A 22,858-nucleotide genomic window follows, 5' to 3' on the forward strand; every position below is an offset into this window, starting at 1 on the left:
CAGTCAAAGGAAGAACATCAGCCGTTCAGTGGGTACTAGTTTGCTGTTCAATCAAGATCTAACAATTCTATCCAAACCTCTAAATTAAGCACACCCAGATGAAGTCATTTCCTTTAGAGATCAAGTTTTTTCTGTTTTTGCATGATATATTAAGGTTACAGTTCACAGGAATGTGATAGTTCTAGTGCTTTACCATTGATGAGCTGTATGATAAGTGTGGCAATATTAGATGGACAAAGTTTGTTGAACATCGCGGGAGATTAATCCATATAGACCAGATTTGGTACATCTCTTGTGACAATAAAGCCTGAGCAGGATGGCATCCTTCAGAGTTAAGAGTGATGATGAGCTCCCAAGCACAGCCTGGTGATTTCATGATTCCCAGCTAAAAAAAACCTTTAGTATACAGTGACATTCAAAATATGTTAAGGCTATTCCTTTCTGACCATTTTCTATGGGTATAATGTTTAATACAAAGAAGTTTGTCACAATAGTATTTCAGCGTAGTAGAAATCCAGTCCTTTCACAGGAAATAGCAAATCTGACATAGAGACAGCACACCGGGTTCACGGGATGAAGCGGCACAGCAGGGAAAGAAAGGCAGAGCACAGGTGTACATGGACAGTGACCCAGAGTCTCCAGAGGACATACAAGCTGTGCTCTTGGATTTTTTCATCTTGCAAAATATGTGTAATAATACTGTAGGATGCATGAAAAAGTAATAACCAGAGAGGGGGGTAATAAAAAATGAGATCCAAAAATTCAAGTTGGCAAGGCTACTGCAGCCTGCACTAGCACATCAGCATTTGACCAGAAGATCAAACCAGTGGTGCTAGTAGTAGAGCTTCAGTTCATTAGCTCTGGAAGTTAAGATTTTAGTAGATTCTGAAACTAAAGCGAATTCAAATTAATGGAAAAGTTGGAAACCCTGAAGATGTGTAAAGATGATTTATGTTAAAGTGGAGTGGCAGCAAGCATACCCTCCCTGGGACTCCAGTTCTATATGAACCACTCAAAGCTTTCTTTTAAGCCACTATGCAAAAAGAAGCACTTACTCGCAGTTATAACATTAAACTTATGAGCAAATAAAGCATTTATAATATATTTGAAGACAATGGCACAAATCATACATATTGGGAGATTTTTGGAAAGCTAACAATTTAATGATTTTTTTTCTGTATAAGGTTGCAACTTCTTATTTCTGTGAACTTCGCAGTAATGATGATCATTGTTCGTGTTTTATAAGGGTGCATGGTCCCCAATCAATACTGCTTATAACCGTCTTAAGTTTTTTTTATTTTATTCATTGGTGTGGCTCCTGCAGGACTCAAATCTCATATAAATTTTCTTATAATGAATTTTGTTTTCTTTGCATTCTTCATTTGATACTTATTGAATGTTCTCTAAATTGAAGCATTTTGGAAATGGCCACATTTTTGACTTAATTTCGTCCATCCCTACAACTTTTAAACAACTTGTCAAGTTCAAGGTCATGATGAACAGGTGCCTACCTTGATAGCTTTGGGTGTAAGGAAGGAAGATGCCGTGTCAGTCCATTATCAAACACACTGACACTGTGGTAGTTTAGAGTTGCTGCTTAAAAAAACAGATACTCATGTCAGAGGCTATAAAAAAAAAACTAGAGTACCTGGAGTGGAACCCACACAAATGGGGAAAATGTCCAACAAAGAAAGTGTTTGGGCTGAATTCAAACCTGGGACTCTAGACCTATAAGTCAACAGGAAAACATCTCATTTTGATCAGACTCCTTTATATTATTTCTTTTTTCTATTTTATTCTAATTAATTTGAATTTAAGGGTAGGATTGATCTTTTTTTATAAACCTTTATTTGATATGTAATATTCTCCGAGAAAAAAATAATACTGTCAGGTTAAAGATTTTTCTATTACATTTTATGCCAATGCACATAATTTTAGCAGCTATAATGTTAGAAGTCTTCTCTGCTTCTCTCTATGATCTTTGTACTCCACAGTACTTTTAACAATGGTGTCACACACGTGTGCATGGGGGGCAGCTGAAGGGCTTAGAAAATACTGATTATACATCTGCCCTGGGGGGAGCGGGGTACGCTGACGCTCTTTCTGAGTTTTCTGCAGGTCTTACCCGGGAAATCCTACCAGGAGCCACCATTTCCAGGAAGGACACATCACTTCCGGTTCCGGCCCCAAGGAGGAGGTCACTTCCGGCCCCAAGGATGATGTCACTTCCAGTTCCATCCCAGAGGATGACATCACTTCCGCCCTCTGTACTATAAAGCCCACTGCCTTTGCTCTAGCAGGCAGTTCTGTTTTGGACTCTGTTGTATAAACTTGATTTACAATGCCTCAAATACTTTTGCAGCCAGGAAACCGCATTAAACGGGTGGCTGCCCCAAACCTTTCCACGCCTCTCGTCTCTACTTATTACAATGGTATAAATACTAGTACTGCAGATTTTTTCAGCGTAGACATGGATCAATTAGGTTTATGATACTCAGGCTACTGTTACTGTTATAAACTAGATATTTTTTTAAAAATGTTGAAATTGATGTGGTATAGTCAGGCAACACCATATAATTACCAAAAATAGCGAGACTGTCCAACTCTAAATGTATTTATTTTATTGAAGAAAATGCGCAGTGCAGTCAGTTATGCACTTATGTAAACAATACAGCAGTACAGTTGTGTTCCACATAAAAAAACAGACATAAATTTCTTCCTTTACACTCTGAGAGCTATGAGATATCACAATTTTTGTCACATATTTATTAAAACATTTGGTAAGGACAACCAAAGAGCTGGCAAGCTATTTTACTTTGAGATAAAAATACCATAAATACATTTCCCATTGACATTTGGCAGGTGGATTGGCTAAAGTAGGCATGCCTTTGACTTTGTGAGCTCACAGCTTGGTGTTTTAAACTACCTCATTTCACTTAGCTTATTGAAACAGAATGAATTTTAAGTGTTGAAGATAAACAGTCAAAGACATGAGACATTGGAACTGAGAAAGGAGAATGCTTTGATGTTAATGGAAAGGTGGGCAAATGGATTTACCAACCAGGTGAAGAACAAGGGTTCAAAAAGTGGTATAATTGGATCTTGTGAGGCAAAGGAGTTTTTTGTTTTTTTAACGCCTTATTTATTAATTTGGGTTCTTCCTGCTCTCTTTATTGTACCTTTTTTGAGGTTTCCTTTCTGCCATTCAAGGGTATAGGGAGACACCTTGGGCACACCTCCTCTTGTTATAATACAGAGTATTTTTATTTCTGGTATTTTTTTGTTTATTGTCTTGTTAAAGACACAATCATTAAAGTTGAGCAAGTAAGTGTTTCACTACATAATATACTATATGTGTAATTTGTATGTGACAAATAAAAATTGGGTTTATTTGATCAAACATCACTCTACTTCCATAGTATCAGTTAATTATAGTTCTAGGGACTTTAGTATTTAATTATCTTTTCAAGAGTAGAGATTGATAGAAATCATTATATCACTACCAAAACCATCTTTTTAAACTATGCTTTGCATTTTTTCATTCTTTTTTCTAGAAACATTTATGTTGTGCATCGCAAAGCGACTCCTATAGAAAAATGTATTATATTGATGTAGATATATTTTTTTGCGTTTTTAGGACCTGAAGAAGAAACTCTCATTGCTAACCACTTGTGATGCAGGTAATGTTTATTATTTTAAGAGTGGTGTTTACTTAACATGCTGAGAAACTGGTACTAGAGAAAAAAAGCCTGAAATTAGATAACAAAATATACACAAATTGCTGTTTTAACGCTTAAATACGGAGTTGACATTGAAAGCTTTCAGTAGGTTAAGAAAGGGAAGTGCCTTTTGTCAGTAAGTGCTATTTGTTTTACATCTGCAAAGGAAGTACAACTGAGTTATTTTTTTGCACTTGATCCAGCTAAATTAAAATTCAAAAATTATTTATATATTTAAAATGAAGACAGCAGTGCTGCCTAGAATTGTTGACAAAATGCTTAATGTTTTTATATGCTATTCTAATGTCATGGTGTTTGGCATTAAAATTAAAGCTGAAACCAATGATTACTTTGGTTTTCAGTCGTTAAACTGCATCCATTTTAAGGTTATATATCTTGTGTCTATGCCCCATAGTAATTACATTTATACTCTGCTATCTTAATCTTTTTTTTTCTTTGAATATTGTAGAAAATAATTTATCACTTGTGCATTAGGGAAAGCCTTTTTCAGTATACAGATGAATATTTAACAGATGCTTTACTTCATGACCACTAGGTCAGATCTTTTGAGATGCCTGTGCAGTACAGTTTTAATTGCTAGATACAAATAAAATTTTAAAAGCCTGTAAAATAGTCATTAGATTGTAAAGCTATTACATTGCTTGTGGTTTAATATTTTAATGTTGATATTATTAGCTTTAACACTAATACATAAGTGTTACTCTTTCATTCATGACAGTACTTGATAAATTTCAAATTATCTGTTGTGGTTTCTTATTTGTTTTGTATAGCCAATAAAATTATGGTGGGTCTGGTACTATTTCAAAGTGATATAACACTCCCAAACCTGCATTCTGCAAATCAGGGTTATAAGGGGAAAAGCCCATCCTTACAGTGCTGGGCACAAATCAGGAAAATGTTAGTTAGCTTTCTTCATTGCACTTAACACTAGAATTAGCAAAGCTTACAAGAAAACTCGTAAATCCGGCCCACCTTAAATCCACTTGCACGTCTCCATTCAGCGTCTTTTGTCTTGTAAATGTGTCGATAATCCCAAGCAGCCTGCTGTACCATCCCCCCACCGCCGGAGGAAAAAAAAAACTCCCAAATGAAGCCTTGTTTATCAGTGAGTCAGGTACCTAGGCTATAAAAATATACTGTTATTTGGAACACATGCATTTCACGTGTATTCCATGTCCACAAAGATCTGTGTAAGTGTAGAATGGCAGAAATGTTGAACACATACCTAAAAGAAACTTTTTCCATATTTTTTTTTTTTTTATTTATTTATTAATTTTATTACAATCAATACATAGCAATCAAGTTTTACAAAAAAAAAGAATTATGCTAAGAACAGATCGATCCCCACCCTTGAGAGAGAGAGCAAGCCAAACGGTGTAAAATTTAAGGCTTTTAAAAATACCTAAATCAACAAATTCTCTGTGCTTTATAAAATCATTTCAAAATATTACTGATTAGATCCTGCCATGTTTTGAAAAAGTCTGCACAGATCCTCTAACTGAGTATTTGATTTTTTCCAATTTTAAATAATATAACACATCAGTTTCCCACTGACTTAAAGAGGAGAGTTTGGGTTCTTCCAGTTTATCAGAATAAGTCTGCGTGCCAACAGTGTAGTGAATGCAATCACAATTTGTTTGTCTTTCTCCACTTTAAGACCCTCTGGAAGAACCCCAAACACAGCTGTTAATGGGTTAGGAGGGATTGTGAGTCCAAGACTGTCTGAGAGGTAATTAAAAATTTTTGTCCAGAATAATGTTAATTTGGAGCAGGCCCAGAACATGTGACCTAGTGAGGCTGGGGCTTGGTTGCAACGTTCGCAGGTTGGATCATGCCCTGGAAACATTTTGGAGAGTTTTAGTCGAGACAGATGTGCTCGATATATAATTTTGAGTTGTATAATTGTATGCTTTGCATATGGAGCTTGAGTGAATTCTCTGCATTGCTACTTTCCACTCCTTTTCTGATATATTAATTGAGAGGTCATTTTCCCAGTGTCCTCTTGGATCTTTGAAAGGAAGGGATTGTAAAAGGATTTTATATATTGTAGAGATGGAGTCTAACTCCTTGAAATTGAGCAATAATTTTTCCAGCGTGGATGAGGGTGCAAGATGAGGAAAATCTGGAAGGTTCTGTTTAACAAAGTTCCTGATTTGAAGATAGTGAAAGAAATTTGTAGCTGGAATGTTAAATTTGGAACGTAATTGTTCATAGGATGCAAAGACGTTGTCTATATAAAGGTCTCTAAGCAAGTTAATTCCAAATTTTTCCAGATATTAAAACTGCATATGTTTGTGAGGGTTGAAAGAGGTGGTTCTTTTGCAGGGTGCCACAGAAAGAAGCTTCTCCGTCTTAAAATGCTTTCTACATTGGTTCCAGATTCTAAGTGAGTGGAGCACAATTGGGTTATTAGTGTATTGCCGATAACGTGTGTTTATTGGAGCACAAAGCAAGGAATACAAAGAAGTACTGCAGGATTTTACTTCTATTGCGGTCCATGCCTGTGTATGTTCTTCTATTTGTGTCCAGGTTCTTATCGACTGTATATTTGCCGCCCAGTAATAAAACTGGAAGTTAGGTAGAGCCATGCCGCCTTCTGCCTTTTGTCTTTGTAGGGTCGCTCTTTTGATGCGTGGATGTTTAGAATTCCAAATAAATGAGGTTATTGTTGAATCTAATTGCTTAAAGAACGATTTATTAATGTATATTGGTATGTTTTGAAATAAAAAGGAGCTTAGGAAGAATATTCATCTTAACAGTGTTAATTCTTCCAGCTAGTGTGAGATGAAGGGTTGACCATCTATGCAAGTCTTGTTTAATTTTTTCCATACAGACACTAAATTTTTTGATAAAGAGCTTTATGTTTACTTGTGATGTTTACCCGAGGTATTTAAACTGTTCTGCAATGATAAAAGGAAGGGTGTCTAATCTAATATTATATGCTTGCGAATTCACGGAAAGAGTACACTTTTATTCAGATTAATTCTGAGACCAGAGAGCTTTTGAAATTCTGTGAGTGCTGCTAAGACTGCAGGCACAGAATTTTCTGGGTCCGATATATACAGTACCATGTCATCTGCATATAATGAGATTTTCTGTTCCAGTCCTTCTCTGCTAATCCCCTTTATCTGATCAGTATTTCGACAATGTATTGCCAGTGGTTCAATGGCAATTGCAAACAGCAGTGGTGACAAAGGGCATCCTTGTCTTGTGCCACGTTCTAGTTTAAAGTAGTCTGAGCAAATGTTATTGATGCAAACTGAAGCTTCTGGGTTAGTATACAGTAATTTAATCCATGCACAAATGTTCGGCCAAACCCAAACTTCTCCAAAATAGTAAAAGGTATTTCCATTCAATCATGTCGAATGCTTTTTCTGCATCCAATGATAATAATATTTCTGGGGTGTTTGATTTAGTTGGTGAGTATATTACATTAAACAGGCGTCAAGATTTGAAGATAAGTGTCGGCCCCTAATAAATCCAGTTTGGTCTTGTGATATTATTGAGGGGAGCACTTTCTCCATCCTTCTAGCTATGATTTTAGAGAGTATTTTAACGTCGTTATTCAGAAGTGAAATTGGTCTGTATGATGCACATTGTAATAAGTCCTTATTTTGTTTTGGAAAGACAGTGATTAGTGCTTGGCGAAAGGTTTGTGGAAGAGATTGGTTATCTCTGGCTTCTGTAAATGTTGCTAATAGGAGGGAGCTAGCTGAGCGGAGACTTTCTTGTAAAACTCTGCAGGGTAGCCATCAGGGCCTGCTGCTTTTCCACCTTGGAGTGACTTTATAGCATCCAGTAATTCTGATAATGACAGAGGTTTATCGAGCTCCTCCACACTAATAGCGTCAATTTGTGGTATCTGTAATTTATCCAGAAATGCATTAGATTGTATATTGTCTTCTTTAAACTCAGTAGTATATAGGGATTTATAGTAGTCTCTAAAAGTGCACATTATATTTTTGTGTTCGATGATTTTATCTCCATTCGTGTTAGTAATTACGAGATTGCGCTGCACTTCTTGCTTGTGAATTTGTTGCGCTAAAAGCTTATTAGCTTTCTCTCCATGTTCATAATAATGATGTCTGGATTTGTAAATTAGTTGTTCGGTTTCTTTAGTTGTCAAGAGGTTTAATTCTGAATGTAGAGCCTGCCTCCTCTTATGTAGAGTCTCGCTTGGTAGTCTGGCATGTTCTTCATCTATTTTAGTAATTTCGCTTTTATCTCTGCTACTTTCTTCGGATTTATTTCTGTGGGAAAGATATGAGATAATCTGTCCTCTTAAGAAGGCCTTAAGAGTTTCCCAGAGTGTTCCTGCAGAGATCTCAGGGGATGTATTTGTCTCTAGAAAGAATTCAATTTGTTTGGATATAAATTCAGTACAATTCTCGTCAGCTAATAGAAGCGGATTGAGACGCCATCTGCGGGTGAGTGTATGGGGCTTAGTAATTTCAGCTCCAAGATCATCGGAGCATGGTCTGAAATAACAATAGCATCGTATTTACAAGATTTAATCTTAGGCAAGAAGTTATTATCTATAAAGAAGTAATCAATCCTTGAGTAGCAATGATGTACTGGTGAGTAGAAAGAATATGTTCTTGAATTTGGGTTTAAAACCTCCAGGGATCTGATAAGTTGTGATCAGTTATAAACTTTGTAATTATCTTTGCGGTGTTAGTTGCGTTCCCCTGTGGAGGAAGTCTTATCTAAAAGTGGATTTAGAACACAATTAAAGTCCCCAGCCATTATAAGTTTATGAGTGTTCAGATTGGGAATGGATGCAAATAAATTTTGTATAAATTCCTTATCATCAACATTAGGTGCATAAACATTTATCAAAATCATTTTACAGTTAGATAAGTCTCCCATGACCATCACATATCTCCCTTCAGGATCCAATACTACATCTGATGCTACAAATGGTACTGTTCTATGTATGAGAATTCCCACCCCTCTAGTTTTCTTTGTAAAACTAGAATGGAACATTTGGCCAGTCCAGTCTTTTGCAGCCGGAACTGATCCTTACTTAGTAAGTGGGTTTCCTGTAAAAATACTATTTTAGCATTTAGACCTGTTAGGTGAGAAAGTACTTTCTTTCTCTTTAATTCGTGATTCAGGCCTTTAACATTCCAGCTTACGAAGTTAACTGTCCCATCATGGAGACACTGATTCTGAGTTTTTGGTGTCATATTATAGTCTTAACTGGAAGTGAAATAGTTTAGGTCTTAATTTCCTATTCCCCCAAGAGTTGTTGCCATGCAGCTTATTATTACGTTGATAGTTATAATTATAAAGATTGAGATGATAGATTAGATATAGATCAAGCCTGCTCTCTTTCTCTTCCCCTTAACCCCCACCCTCCCTTTTTGCCTCCCCAGGTGAGGCTAAAACCCACTTCATGCAGTCCCAGTCCTCTGACATACCCAGAGACAGAGCACGTCCAAAGCACATCAAGCCCCCATGCAGTGGCGCTTTAAGGTTAAAAGATAGAGATATCTGTTACCAATATAGTCTTTAAAAGAGGAAAAAAAAAAAAAAGAAAAGAATTTTGCACTTAATATATATACATATATATATACACATATATATATATATATATATATATATATATATATATACATACATACATACATATAATCTTCATCAATTTTAGTGCATTAAGATGATATCCCCAGATAATAAACCCAGGTGATGGTGTTAAAGATGTGTCCAAAACAAGCATAACAAGTCTTAATGCAGTAATAGCAATAACAGCAAACCAAGGGTATGATATTGAACAGTCTCATTTAGGGTACACATGAAATAATTAGAAAAGAAAAAAAAAAGAGGAGGAAAACGTAATTAAGCACAATAAAACACAAACATTTAGCCCTAGTAATACTAAGTAATGATAAGTAATAAGTAAGTAATAATAATATAAGAATATGAGAATATATGCTGATAAAAACCCGTATTTTAAAACAAATAGATCAGACAGTAGATTATTAATCCTAGCTTTATCATTTACCGCCATGACTCACAATTATGTATCAGAATAGTCCCGGATCAGCTTTCTTAACTCATTTTCTGCCTCCTCCTTGCTAGCGAAAACATAGAAATGCCCTGCCATTCCACTTTCAGTTTTGCCGGATACAGGAGGCCGTATTTGACATTGGCTTGCCGTAGCGCTGTTTAATATTATAGAAGGCGGCGCTTTGATAGCTGTTGCTGGAGAGAAGTCAGGGAAGACGCGAATTGGCAATCTTCATATATAATATCTTCCTTTTTTTCCTGAGGAGTTCCATCACCTCTAACTTAAATGATAATCGTTCAAAACGGACTATAAAAGATCTTGGTCGGGTCTGACGGTGTTTGATCCGCGACGCGTAAGCCGCTGCTATCTCAGATTCTGCTTTAAAGTCGCCCCGATTATTTTAGAAAAAGTTCAGTTGCGAATTTCACGGGTTTAAACTTTCGATTCTCCGCAAGCCTTCAATTCTGACATTATACCTTCTATTCCCATCTTCTAAAGCAGCCAGTCTGTCTCCAAGTTTTTCTCCGAGTTTTTACATTCAACTGACATTTACTGCTCTTTCCTCGGCACTGGCAGCTAGATGTTCGCTATTTCGATCCGATTCGTGAATGTCTCACTAAGATGCTCCAATCGATCAGCAAGCGTGCTCAGTTTAGCGAGTTTTTCTCAATGCGCTCTTCAATTTTACCCAGCACCTGTCGAAGTTCAAGCTGTACCTCTTGACGAAGCCTTTCATTTGCCTGTTGGATTTCCTGTCGCAGACATTCATTGGCCTGTTTCATCTCCTGTTTCAGTCTCTCATGTGCCTTTGCCGTTGCTTTCTCATTAGCCTTCTCGCTTTTCTTTATATCTTGCCTGAGGTCAGCGAGCAACACTTTCAGTTCAGATAGCTCAAATGTGCCTTCTTGTACCGTAGATGAAGCAGCAGACTCTGCTGAAGCCGGTGTCCCCGCTGCTCCAGTCCCGCGTGATTGCGTAACTGAAGCCGCGGACCTCCCGGCCTTTTCCAGTTTCAGGTAATCCTCTCCAATCGGCGAGCTATCCACATCTGCACTCACGATCGCACCTTCGCTCCCCTTTTCGCTCTCAGCAGGCGACGATGTAGCGGACCGTGGTCCCGAGGAGTCTGTACTTTCGCCCATCTGATCCAGGTCTGTCTCTGAGAGGCCGTATCTCGAACTAGGGCTTGCTGATCGCAGCTTGGATGTAGCTTTAGTCTTCGATTCTTTCGGACCCCCCTTCTTGTTGGCCATGTTTATATGTGTTTACATATACTGTAGCGGTCCCTCTCGGGTTGAATAAATACAGGATATCTCAGAATAATAAGCAAATAATATGAAAAATAGCACCACTGCTAGCGGAGCTCCACTTCAGACGTCCATCTCTCGCATCGGACGAGACCAAACTTTTTCCATATTTTAATACTAACAACAAAATGTAGACATGAAGTGTATAATGTGTGAAGACTGAAATCCAAATATCAAATAAGCACTTTCACAAAAGATACAAGTTTAACACAACAAATGCACTTTTTTTCTTGACTATAACTGAAGAAAAAGAAATCGGGTTAGTGTTGCTTGTTGTCCTGACTTCTCGGGTAGTATACTGGTTAGAGCTACTGACTCCAATTCAAAAGGTTCTGGGTTCCAGTCTTAACGTCTTCCAAAATAAATGTTTTGAGTAATGAGCTGTTCTTATTGTTACTATTATACAATAAAAGCATACATATGATTTGAGTTTGTAACAGACGGTGTAAATGTATGATACTTGTAAAAGTTAGCAGTTTTCTTTATTCAGTTTTATTCTCTCAGTTGCGTTCACACGGCTGTTTTCAAATAAAGACGCGCTATAACAGGGTGAACTCAGATCTTAGAAAGAGAATAGAAGCCCTCCCCACAAGAAACATCCACTTACATATAAGAACAACGCAGCTGCACCGGGCGTAAAAAGACAAAAGATGGCACTGTTTGAATACAGGACGAAGTCCGGAGTTATCCTGCCAATCACCTGTCCTTCAAAGAAACAGCACGGCTTACAGAGTATGAAGAGTGCAGGCAAAAAGTCCACTTATATATTAAATCAATTGGCAGTTCTGCATACTGAACAAATCTGTGGTCTATCCACACATCTGAACCATATACTGTATAAGAGAGTGTAGATAAGCTTGTCTTTCTGTCCCACAACATGTGACAGTTCGGTGAATACTGAGCTAATGAAAGAACATGGTATCTGTTTCTGCACTAATTTGAGTGAGCAGTTATTTGGTGGTTTTTTTTGTGTGGGTAGTTTTGCACATGTAAAATATTTTAAGTAGTGTCCAGTAAAAGTTAATTGTAATATCATTTGGTGAATAGTTTTATTACAGTGTCTACAAATATTAAGATTTTTTTAGAAGAATAGTAAATAAAAGAAATCTCTCTTTCTGGAGAGAGTTCTTTTGTCTCGTTAAATTTTTAAATAACAACAACATTTATTTATATAGCACATTTTCATACAAATAATGTAGCTCAAAGTGCTTTACATGATGAAGAAAAGAGAAATAAGACACAAAGTAAAAATCAGAATAAGACAACATTAATTAACACAGAATAAGAGTAAGGTCCGATGGCCAGGGAGGACAGAAAAAACAAAAAAAAAAACTTCAGACAGCTGGAGAGAAAAAATAAAATCTGCAGGGGTTCCAGGCCATGGAAATACTATGTGAAGATTGCAATACACCTTTTTGATATAGAGTACTGTGCTTAGGAGGCACAGTATTATTATCTTTATTAACATATATTTTAGTATTGGTAAATATAATATTGTGATATATTGGTTAAATATCGTGATGTTGAATTTTGTTAATATCGCCCAGCAATATATCCATGTCTGGATTTAAAATGCAGTTAAAATCTCCAGCCATTATAATTTGTATGAGTGCTTATATTAGGAACCAATGCAAATTTGTTTTATGTAAATTCTCTGTCATCTATATTAAGTGAATATATATCTACCAGAATTACTTTCAAGCTGAGCAAGGTCCCCACCAAAAAAACACATTAATTGTTTTATGGATTAAAATTCCTGAACTTTTGATTTTTTTTGGAATAACAAATTTGACCGATCCAATGTCATTTTAGTCAAAACTTGTCCTTATTTTTTAAGTGAGTCTCCATGTAAAAATATTGTCTTGGCTTTTATGTTTGTGAGACGGGAGAATACTTTTTTCCTTTTGGGTCATGATTGAGAACTTTGACATTTCAACTTATAAAGTTCTTTGATTAATCAGAGATATAGTGCTTTTGAGCATTAGGGGATATTTTGTGATCTTAAGTAAAAGCAGTGAGTTCTTACAGATTTCAGATTTAATACTAATTGCATATGTTTCTTGCTGGGTGTTGTGGTTTGTAAGCTGGCGCATAAATTGACACATCTGTGGAAATAAAAGATACAGAGATAATAACTTGCTCTCTTTCCCTTCTCTTCCATCCCCCATCTCGCCTTCTCAAGTGAGGCTAAGACTGAATAGAGTCTAGGTCCTCTGTTGTGTCAAGAGAGAGGGCATCCCAAAAACACAAAGAATTCCCCCTGCAGTAATAAAGAATAAAATGAGATTTTAGTAGTAAGAGCACACAAATGGTAGTAAATATGCTCTTACTTTTTGACTACACATATATTTAATAAAATATGCTATAGTAAATAAATTATCAACACTAAATGTATTGTCATTATTCTATACTATACAATATGTATAATATTATAGCAAAACCTAGTTATAGAGAACAAAAAACTAAAATACCACTAACATATTTGGATAAAAAGAAAAAGATACAATATCTCTAGGCTTCACTGTAGTTACTGCATAGCCAAAGTCATCAGCACAGATTTGGCCAGCAAATGAATTGATAACTGTGGAATGTTAAGAAGCAAACATTTTGTCCTTTTGCATTCAGGTCACCAATTCGAATCCAGCACTGAGTAGCATGCCTGTCAAGGCTGACACTATGCTTAGAATTATCCCTTTCATGGTGTGGAATTTTAGAATTCCAAATTTGTAAATCTGGCCATTAAAGTAAAATGCCTCTCGGTAAATGCTGTTAAATATTTCTTCCATAACTATGATGAAGTGCCATCACTATTATAGCTTTTTACAGCCGTCTGGGGCATTAATGAGGAAATTTATATTTGCCTAGCCTGTTGTCTGGAGTTTTTTTTTTGTTTTGTTTTGTTTTTTCTGTCCTCCCTGGCCATCAGACCTTACTTTTATTCTGTGTTAATTAGTGTCTTATTTTAATTCTGACTTTGTCTTTTTTTTTTTCCTCTTTTCTTCATCATGTAAAGCACTTTCAGCTACATTATTTGTATGAAAATGTGCTATATAAATAAATGTTGTTGTTGTACAGAGGTAACATGATCTATAGAATATTGTACTGTGTTCTTTTCACTGCTAGTTAGCATTCTGGTACATAAAAGCATACCTTATGTAAAGAGATAATTTTCAGAAAAAGCTGGGATTTTTTTTTTTAAGAGTGGTGATAAAGCAGCAAAATTGCCTGGCTGATTGATCATTGCATCATCTAGGCCAAGGCCTTTTGATCCTAAATTCTGGTTGTTTTTCTCCTCCACCCGTTATTGTTTCGTAGTTTTTGGCCTCGTTAACAGAGCATCTGAAAAATGCATTTATCTAATAAAATGTGAATGAACAGATAGCTAAGTAATAGAAAACACAATTTAGATCTAGGAATTAAAATCAGATCATCCCCCTGGGGTGCCTGAATTAGTAACTTGATACTTACTAAAATAATACATTTAAAACCAGTCTAAAATGTCTTTGTAGGGTAAATTGTTGTCTACTAAGCATTCATTTGCTGCAAAATAAGCTTGCTTTTATTTAACACTACATCAAGTACACAATGTGACATCTGACTACCTAGTATTCGTAAACCTGGCCTATTACCTTAAGTTGTAGCAGCACAGAATTTTTTGTTTGTTCATGAATCAAGAAATATTGGTAGAGGTGGTGACCTGGGAATATTTTTATTTGAAGCAGTGTATGTTACTTCCACAAATCACATCTTATAAGGTCCACATTCCAGATATTAACATTTATTCTTGCACAATCATAGTGCTAATATACTAGACCAGCTGGAACAATATTCATTATTCTTGACTTCAGTTGATTCTTGCTTGTTGTTTTGAGGTAAAAAAAAAATTATGCATTACTCCAGTAAATGAAATAAGCTCTGATCATTCACACTTAAAATTAGAATGCCAAGAAACAAGACTTTAGATGGAGAGCAAGAAAGGTTTTACGAACAGTATGAACATAGAGTTTTAAAAGGTATTAAAGAGGTCTTTTCTCAGCTCCCACTTTAAATTCTCTTCCAGGTTAATAGATGAGGAAAAAAATAACCCTTGTGTGCGGTTTAGAGCACTTATTTTGACAAATGGCAATCTAAACTGCATGAAAAAATTCCAACACACATTAATAGTACACATTATTTGTACTTCTTTAATCACAAAACTGATAATATGTTAAATTTAAAAGTCATCTTGCAACCTTTGTATTGAGGTATTAAATTACATCTCTCCATGTGCTCACTGCTTTGATCATTCATCTGTCACTCACATTATAACAGGATATCAAATAATGGCTTTAATTTATAAAATTTAGTCTACTACCTGCCCCTTAAGGCCAATCACACCAAAGCAGATTAAAGATAAATGGCAGCACCTACTCTTAAAACAGTACGAATATATCATTATTGCATGTCACAATTCCTACTGCACTAAATGCACCAGTTGTCAGACTAATATTGGGGAAAAAAAAATAAACTTTAAACCCACCTAACTTTAAACTAGACCTATTTTAAAGTTACTGCAGTCTCACTGTACTCTGTACAACTTACTTGAGATGCTTTAGTGTCATTTTCTCACTGTATCGAAGCATCATTAACTTTTATTATTGGAACACAACAAAATATGTTTGATAAAGTAAATTATTATGGTGTTAGATGTATATGTAGTCTTTGACACCATGGACTGCTCTACTGTGTTATACAGGGTTGAAAATTGCATTCCCATGGCCTCTTCCATTCCTGGAAGTGTTTCCTGTACTCATATTTTGTTACTGTGTCTAGCGCTTCCAGTGATTTTTTTTTTTCTGTATTTCTAACACAGTAGCAAATTGTCTTTCCTTCTAACTTAATTTTAATTTTGAGAACAAAATGAAGTCATAAGAAGCAAAATGTGGAAAATGTCAAGGGCGCAAAGCAAAAAACACAATTTTTTTTTTGGTCATAAACCTTTTCACTGGAAATGCGATTTGTGTAGGTGAGCTCTCACAGTGCAAAATGCAACTTTGCATGCAGCACTGATTGGGACTCTTTGTCCCGCCCAATTCTTTTCAGTAGTATAGTCTAATATCACTCATTATCAGTCTTTTCAATGGAAAACATTTTAATTACAAGTCCATTGATGTAAAAAAGCACAGTCATTGTTGTGTTGATGTTTGGTATGACCCGATATGCTTTTTTCGGTGAATAATTGTAGAATGAACGTCTGAAAGACACATTTAGATCAATTCGGCACAATGCAACTTGGCTGACTGATTAACAAGACTGTAGGCATGTATATACCTAGTGGCATAATGTTCTGGCACTCAGTAACTTTATATGCTACTACTCTTTACAGCTTAACATATAGGAAAATTAAGACTGTTTTTACCTGTGGCGGATACGGTGTTCATCAGTTTGAGCTGGTACTGGCTTTTCTTTATTCTGTCCCTTTTCTTGGTGTCCTGCTGTGCCACATGGCTACCAAAGAAAATTAAAGCCTTAGCATCAGAGATGAAAGAATGCAATCATCATTTTTACACTGTTTTGCATGTAATTATGATAATGTAGAATGCCCAGGAAAGGGTGAGTAGCCAGTTGACCCAAATTATCAGAACTGTGACTTTCCCTGACTTTTAGCATGACTTTGTCTATTGAAATTGACCATGGACATACCCATCTGAATGTTTGGTTTCTTTTCCTGCCCTCTGTTGACAACTGATCACATTTCAATTATAAGGTTAATGGACTTGGTTTCTCTGAGTTTATGTTATTTAAGTTGAGAATTTTCTGTTTTACTATGTTTTTACTCTAGTTTGGAATGTATGTAAGGAATATGTGGTTTAATTATTTCTATCATTGTATTATAACTGTAAATTTGGACAAGTGCTCTGAGCCTATTCTTATTGAAGAGTGCTAGTGTGTGCAAGTAGGCTGTTTAATAAGGTGCTGTTGTGGCCGAGTTCATATCGTTTAAGCAAACAATATAAATGTTTTTTAATCAAATGCATTTTTATGTGGAAATTATTAGTTACATACTTTAAATCACTCCATTATTGACAGAATCTATAGAATGTACACAAGTATAACATACTGTATAACATACTTTTTCCTTTTAAACATACTTCTTTTTTTTATATTTATTAAACACTTCACTGCAAATGGGAGCTTAAAACTAGCACATACAACTTCTTGCTGTTCATTTTTTCGTTACTGTAACTACTTAAAAATATGAATCATAATTGTTATGCCCCATATCTAGATGCTGAGGCCAGTTATACAGAAGCGGAGAGCATCAGCCGAGCAGAAGCATTGGGATGACTGTTTTTTAAGTATATCCACACATTTCTGCCAGTTTAGAATTTAATGACTACTTTTTTGAATCTGTGCCTTCTAGGACTGGGTATTGGCACTGATGTCCCAATTCCATTTTGATTCACCTTATCCTGATTCTATTCAATGTCAATTTTAAATTGCTTACATGTAACAGCTGTGTTAATCAGTTTTCAAAAATGTCATTTTGCTTCTCCTCAGACAAAAAGGAAGTATTTTAAAATGAGAATCTACTGTAGAGCTGATGCTTGTTGATGGTGGCATTGGACTAGAACATAAAAAAAAAAAAGAACCGGCCATGACTGACAGTGTCACTAAAATGATCTGTATAGTGCAGCTTATGGGGATATTAATGTAAGATCACTTTCTGGAGTTTGCAGGCTGGTCTGAAAATTTCAACAATGGCCTGCTTGCTTGGCCGGGTGAAGTGCATAGTGAAGCAGCATTTATTGGACTTGCCAACACAAACTTGAGATTGATACGGTCATGTGATGAAACATTCATTGGAAATGCTAGAAAGGTTTTTGGAGCAACAGTCAGTCATCTGAACAGCTCTACATACTGTATAGGCAGCGAGGTTGCTGTCACAGTGACTGGCATGCAAATCGCTTGTCTGCATCACAGTCGTTTTTAATATAGTGACATGTGATTGTCACGTAGGAACATGCTGCCCAGATGTTCAGCATTTTTAAGTTAGGGCTGCGCTCTCTGCTGACCTAAGAGATGTGGCAATGTTTTGCTTAAGATCTTCATAAAGCATAGGTATAGCATACCGCAGTTCAAAAACTTGTATCATTGTGGAAAGCCCTCATTTTCAGCATCAATAATTTGATCTTTATAGATAAACACTGCTATTGATGCTGTTGTTTTTTTGGGCATAAGGCATATTAAATGGAAGCATGGAATCTACCCACCATCTCTAGTGTGGATTGTTTAGGATCTACCGGTTTGGATGTCTGCACAGCTTACATATAGCTTAGCTTTTATTCACTTGTTCTTTACCACCGAACTGTTTGAATCCATAAGAAGTCCACACGTCTGCTTTAAAAGTACAGGAAACCATCCCCCCTTATTGCAGTAAATCATCAGCTGGCTGATGTTTTGAATGCGTTTCACTGCAGCTTTGATTAACTACAAAATACAAACAATATTATCTCCAGCCTTCTTAATGTACAGACTTGTATGACTCACCCCCCATACATTCTCCCATTCAACCTGCATTAAATATCTCTGAAGAGAATGTGTGTCTAAGGCACGCTACGAAATCAGCAGGTCCAGATGGGCTCTCGCCCTCCTGCTTAAAAATCTGTGCTGACCAACTAGTCCTAACTATGTGGTGTGTGAAGTTCCCTTATGCATCAAACAAGCCTCGGTCATACCAGTCCCCAAAAGATTCAATATAACAGGACTGACTGACTACAGGCCATTTGCTCTGACATCTGTGGTCATGAAGACCTTTGAGACTGGTGTTTGCTCACCTGAAGGACATCACAGCTCCCTTGTTTGACCCCCTATAGTTTGCTTATCATGACAGCTGGTCAGTGGACATTGCAGTGAACATGGGTCTATACTACACCCTGCAACATCTTCACAACCCATGGACATATACAAGGATTCTGTTTGTGGACATAAGCTCTGCATTCAGTTCAATAGTCCCTGAACTCTTCCACTCCACTCACCTAGCTTTCTTTTCCTGGCTTCACCTGTTAAAGGATCACCGATTTCCAAACCAATAGAAAGCAGCAGGTGAAAATGGGGAAACTTGCATCTAGCTATCACATAACCAACATGGGTGCACCCCAGAGATGTGTGCTCTCCACACTGCTCTTCTTCCTCTACTCTAATGACTGCGCCTCTAATGACCCCTCTGTCAAACATATCAAATATGTGGATGACACAACCATCATTAGGCTCATCAAGAATGGTGATGAGTCTGCATACTGATGGGGGGTTGAGCACTCATCATACTTAATTCTGCTCTGACAGTTGTGGAAATCTTTGTTTCTGGGATCCATAATTTCCTGAGACTTGAAGTGTCAGACCAATGTAGGGTCCATCATAAAAGAGGCACAACAGTGAATGTACTTCCTCCGATAGATAAGGAAGTTCAACCTTTCACAGCAGCTGCTGATTCAGTTCTACACAGCAGTCATTTGATCTGTTCTTAGCTCATCCATAACAGTGTGGTTCAGATCAGTGACTAAATATGACACAAACAGGCTACAATGAATAGTAGTCAGGTCTGTCGAAAATATCATTGGTGCATGTCTGCCTACCTTACAGGACCTGCCCTATTCTAGAAACGGGCAGGAAAAATCATCACTGACCCATCATATCCAGGCCACAGCCTTTTTGAACTTCTTCTATTGGTCAGGTGTTATAAATTAATATATGCGAAAACAAGCAGAACAGTTCCTCCCTCCCACACAGGACATCAAGCTCAAAAAAATGGTTAATTCAGCTTAATTAGGCTGGGCAACGCTCCCATCAGGCTTCCCATGGTCTTGCAATACTGTTTACACATTGTTAATACTTGTTTTTTAGTGTTTATTTCAGTATATCTTGCACTGAGTTACACACTGTACTTTGTACGCATATGTATATTTACATTCTCTGTCTTGTTTGTTCATCCTGATTGTTTGATTCAGTTATTGTCAGTGACACCTTGCAGTTTTCATTACATATGTATTCTTTTATACCCCTTCTCTCAGTTCTGTTTAATTACATTTTACTTCTATTAAAACATTGAATTGGGAGTTTTACATACTATTTCTTCTTAAAGCTTTGAAAGAAGATGAGGACTGTCTACAAAGTATAGAAGCAGCACTGGAAGAAGTGATAGCACTTTGCCAACGGAGCTCTGATCATCTTAACCAAGAGCAAAGAGAGGTAATGTAACATAACGTGCTGTATATATATGTGTCTGTCTATCTATCTATCTATCTATCTATCTATCTATCTATCTATCTATCGATCATTTTTCAATGCAGAATTAAATAAAGGAGATTATTTAACTACTAGCCATGTGCGCCCAACTACGTTGCGCGTGTTAAAGTTGTCTGTGAAGGGCTCCCTGTTTAAATGCGGCTGAAAGTCGTGAACTGGGCCCTTCGTCGCACAGCATTATGATTTTTTTATAAGGGAAACAAAATTACAAAAGAAAACCCTTGGACATTGATTCAATAGGAACGGCCTACTCAGAATCACCGTGCGAATAGTAATTATGTGGTGATGTAGGAGCATTTCTGCTTCTGTCCGTTCACAGTCCGTCTCGTTTTCCACGCTTCTCGTTTCCTCTCACGATGTCTTCTCAACCTTTCTCCAATCTCGCAGGTTCCTTTGTGGCAATCCAAAGAGTAAGGCAATATACACGGAGCAATGGTTATAAAATGGGGGCACATAGGTATCCAGGCTCTTTAAAGCATAAATAGGGATCACTTCACTGACATGTGAGGAAGCCACGGTACAACTGAGAGACGCATAGCACTCGGCGGCTACAACGTAACAATAATAATTTCCGGGGACGTGCTGTTACGTTGTCTTTCTTTCATTCATATGTTACGTAGGCACGTACCTTTTATCTTCGGCAATCTCATTCTCTAACCAGGCCTCAGGAGCTAACCAGCGTAACACTGTCCACCACCCCTTTCGTTATTCCGGCACATTGTTGACATCCATGAATAACAACGTACTAAACTGGAAGGTGGTCTACGCATGTGTGGAATTCACAGACAAACAAAGATCAAGATCTAAATGAAGTTCTCTTTAGTTAATTTAAAGCACAACAATTTGTTTAGTTTGAATGTCTGTGTTTTGAGGTGTGACTGGAGCACTACAGTCTTCAGTAGTATAAGCCTGGAAGAGATTCTTAATGCAATGCCTATGTTTTAGCTGTCTCTCTACTGCCATCTAGTGCTTCTTCTTCTAATTCATTCGCGGACAAACAAAGATCAAGATCCAAATGAAGATTATATATAGAGATACTAAATACTTTATTAGTTGACCTTTGGATGACCTTTCAGGAAGTCCCGCCCCACCCACCATCTGTTGTTAGTTGACCTTGATGACCTTTCAGGAAGTCCCTCCCCACCACCGGTTGTTTTGTTGACCTTGGATGACCTTGATCAGGGCCCTGTTGATTAATGACAGGAAGTCCCCACCCCAACCACCGGTTGTTTGTTGACCTTTAGCCCAGCCATCTGTTTTCCCCAGGAAACTGTCAAGGGCAATTTGATGGATGCCCCCACCCTCCTTGAACCCCCACCACGCCCCCCTGCTTGGCCACCTGCATTGCCCCATCTCACTAGGGCAAGTTCAGACATGCCCAAGGGCTGCCTAGGCCCCCCTTGAACCCATCACCACCCCCACCACTTCCCAGCCCCCCACCCCTCTTCCAAAGACAGGTTCAGGCATGCTGCAGCCGGTCCCTGGACAAGTTCAGGCATGTTCCTATCCATACCCAGACTGAATGGCCTGCCTAAGCCTCACTGCAGCACATGATGTCTGGTCCCCTTCTTCCTGGGGCATACACACACACAGGCTCCGTTCGGACCGATCTAACTTGTCGCCGTTCCTGCCAATATTGCTTTAGGTAAGAATCCCTGTATCTATGTAACAATTATTTTAAAATATCTATCTATCTAATCGTTGCTATATCATTTGTAAACTCCCTTGTATTTTATCTAAGACAAAACAGCCTTTTCCTTCCCATCTCCGTGAAAATCCTTTCACAGACAGGCTCTGAGTTTAAAAGCATTCAGCAGCGCACAGAAAGACAAGCAGTCTAGCGTTTAGCAGCCCAGGCGTGTGCTTGTAGTTCAAAGCACGTTGAAATACAAGCTGCCCGGCACCCTCTGCGCAGCCTGGCTTTTAGCAGTCCCTGCGCGCATCCGCGAGCTGGTCATTCCCAAAGCACACAGAAAGGATCTTTCTCTCTGTTCACACTGAGTCCGGAGCGCAGCTAGAGCCGTCAGTGCATGCCATATGGGTGGAGCTGTAGCTGTGTGTAAGTTCACCTCCCCTGACAGCTCCGCGCTGATTCAGTCCAGGCGCGCGCAGGCTTGTCAACAGCTGAGCGTAAGCCCCCCCCTTCTTCCATTCCCAAGACGCATGGGTCTTAAAAAGTTAAAGGCTTTCATGATAACGTGTAAAACACGTGATAACTAGTTCGCTATAAGACCTTTAAAAATCACACAGTTAAATAAGATGCAGCAGTTCCCTTTAAAGCACATTGGAGACGTCTACATGCTAAATGAATTAATATATTTATAATTTGTATTTAAAATCGATCTAAAACCAACCCTTTTTCTACCCCTGTTAATCCTCCCCTCATGAAGAAAGGCGTTTAGTTTTTTCTAAAAGTTTGAATGCCTTAATCAGAGCGGATATCTCGGGCTGTGGTCTTTGGGGAATCGGTGGCACTTCCGCATCATAAACGGCCTGAGCCGCTGATGACCTTT

General features: G+C 37.5%; 1 protein-coding gene across 1 annotated transcript in view; it reads left to right on the forward strand.

Annotated features, from left to right (window-relative positions):
* The window catches only part of vps8 (VPS8 subunit of CORVET complex), a 740,642-nt gene that overhangs the window by 398,866 nt on the left and 318,918 nt on the right, over positions 1 to 22,858 (forward strand). The window contains exons 39-40 of the mRNA XM_039755059.1: positions 3,638 to 3,680; positions 20,182 to 20,288. Coding sequence (XP_039610993.1) covers positions 3,638 to 3,680; positions 20,182 to 20,288 — 150 coding nt within the window. The remainder of the gene's footprint in view (positions 1 to 3,637; positions 3,681 to 20,181; positions 20,289 to 22,858) is intronic.

The sequence above is a fragment of the Polypterus senegalus genome, chromosome 6, assembly GCF_016835505.1.
Source record: "Polypterus senegalus isolate Bchr_013 chromosome 6, ASM1683550v1, whole genome shotgun sequence".
Classification (NCBI taxonomy): domain Eukaryota; kingdom Metazoa; phylum Chordata; class Cladistia; order Polypteriformes; family Polypteridae; genus Polypterus; species Polypterus senegalus.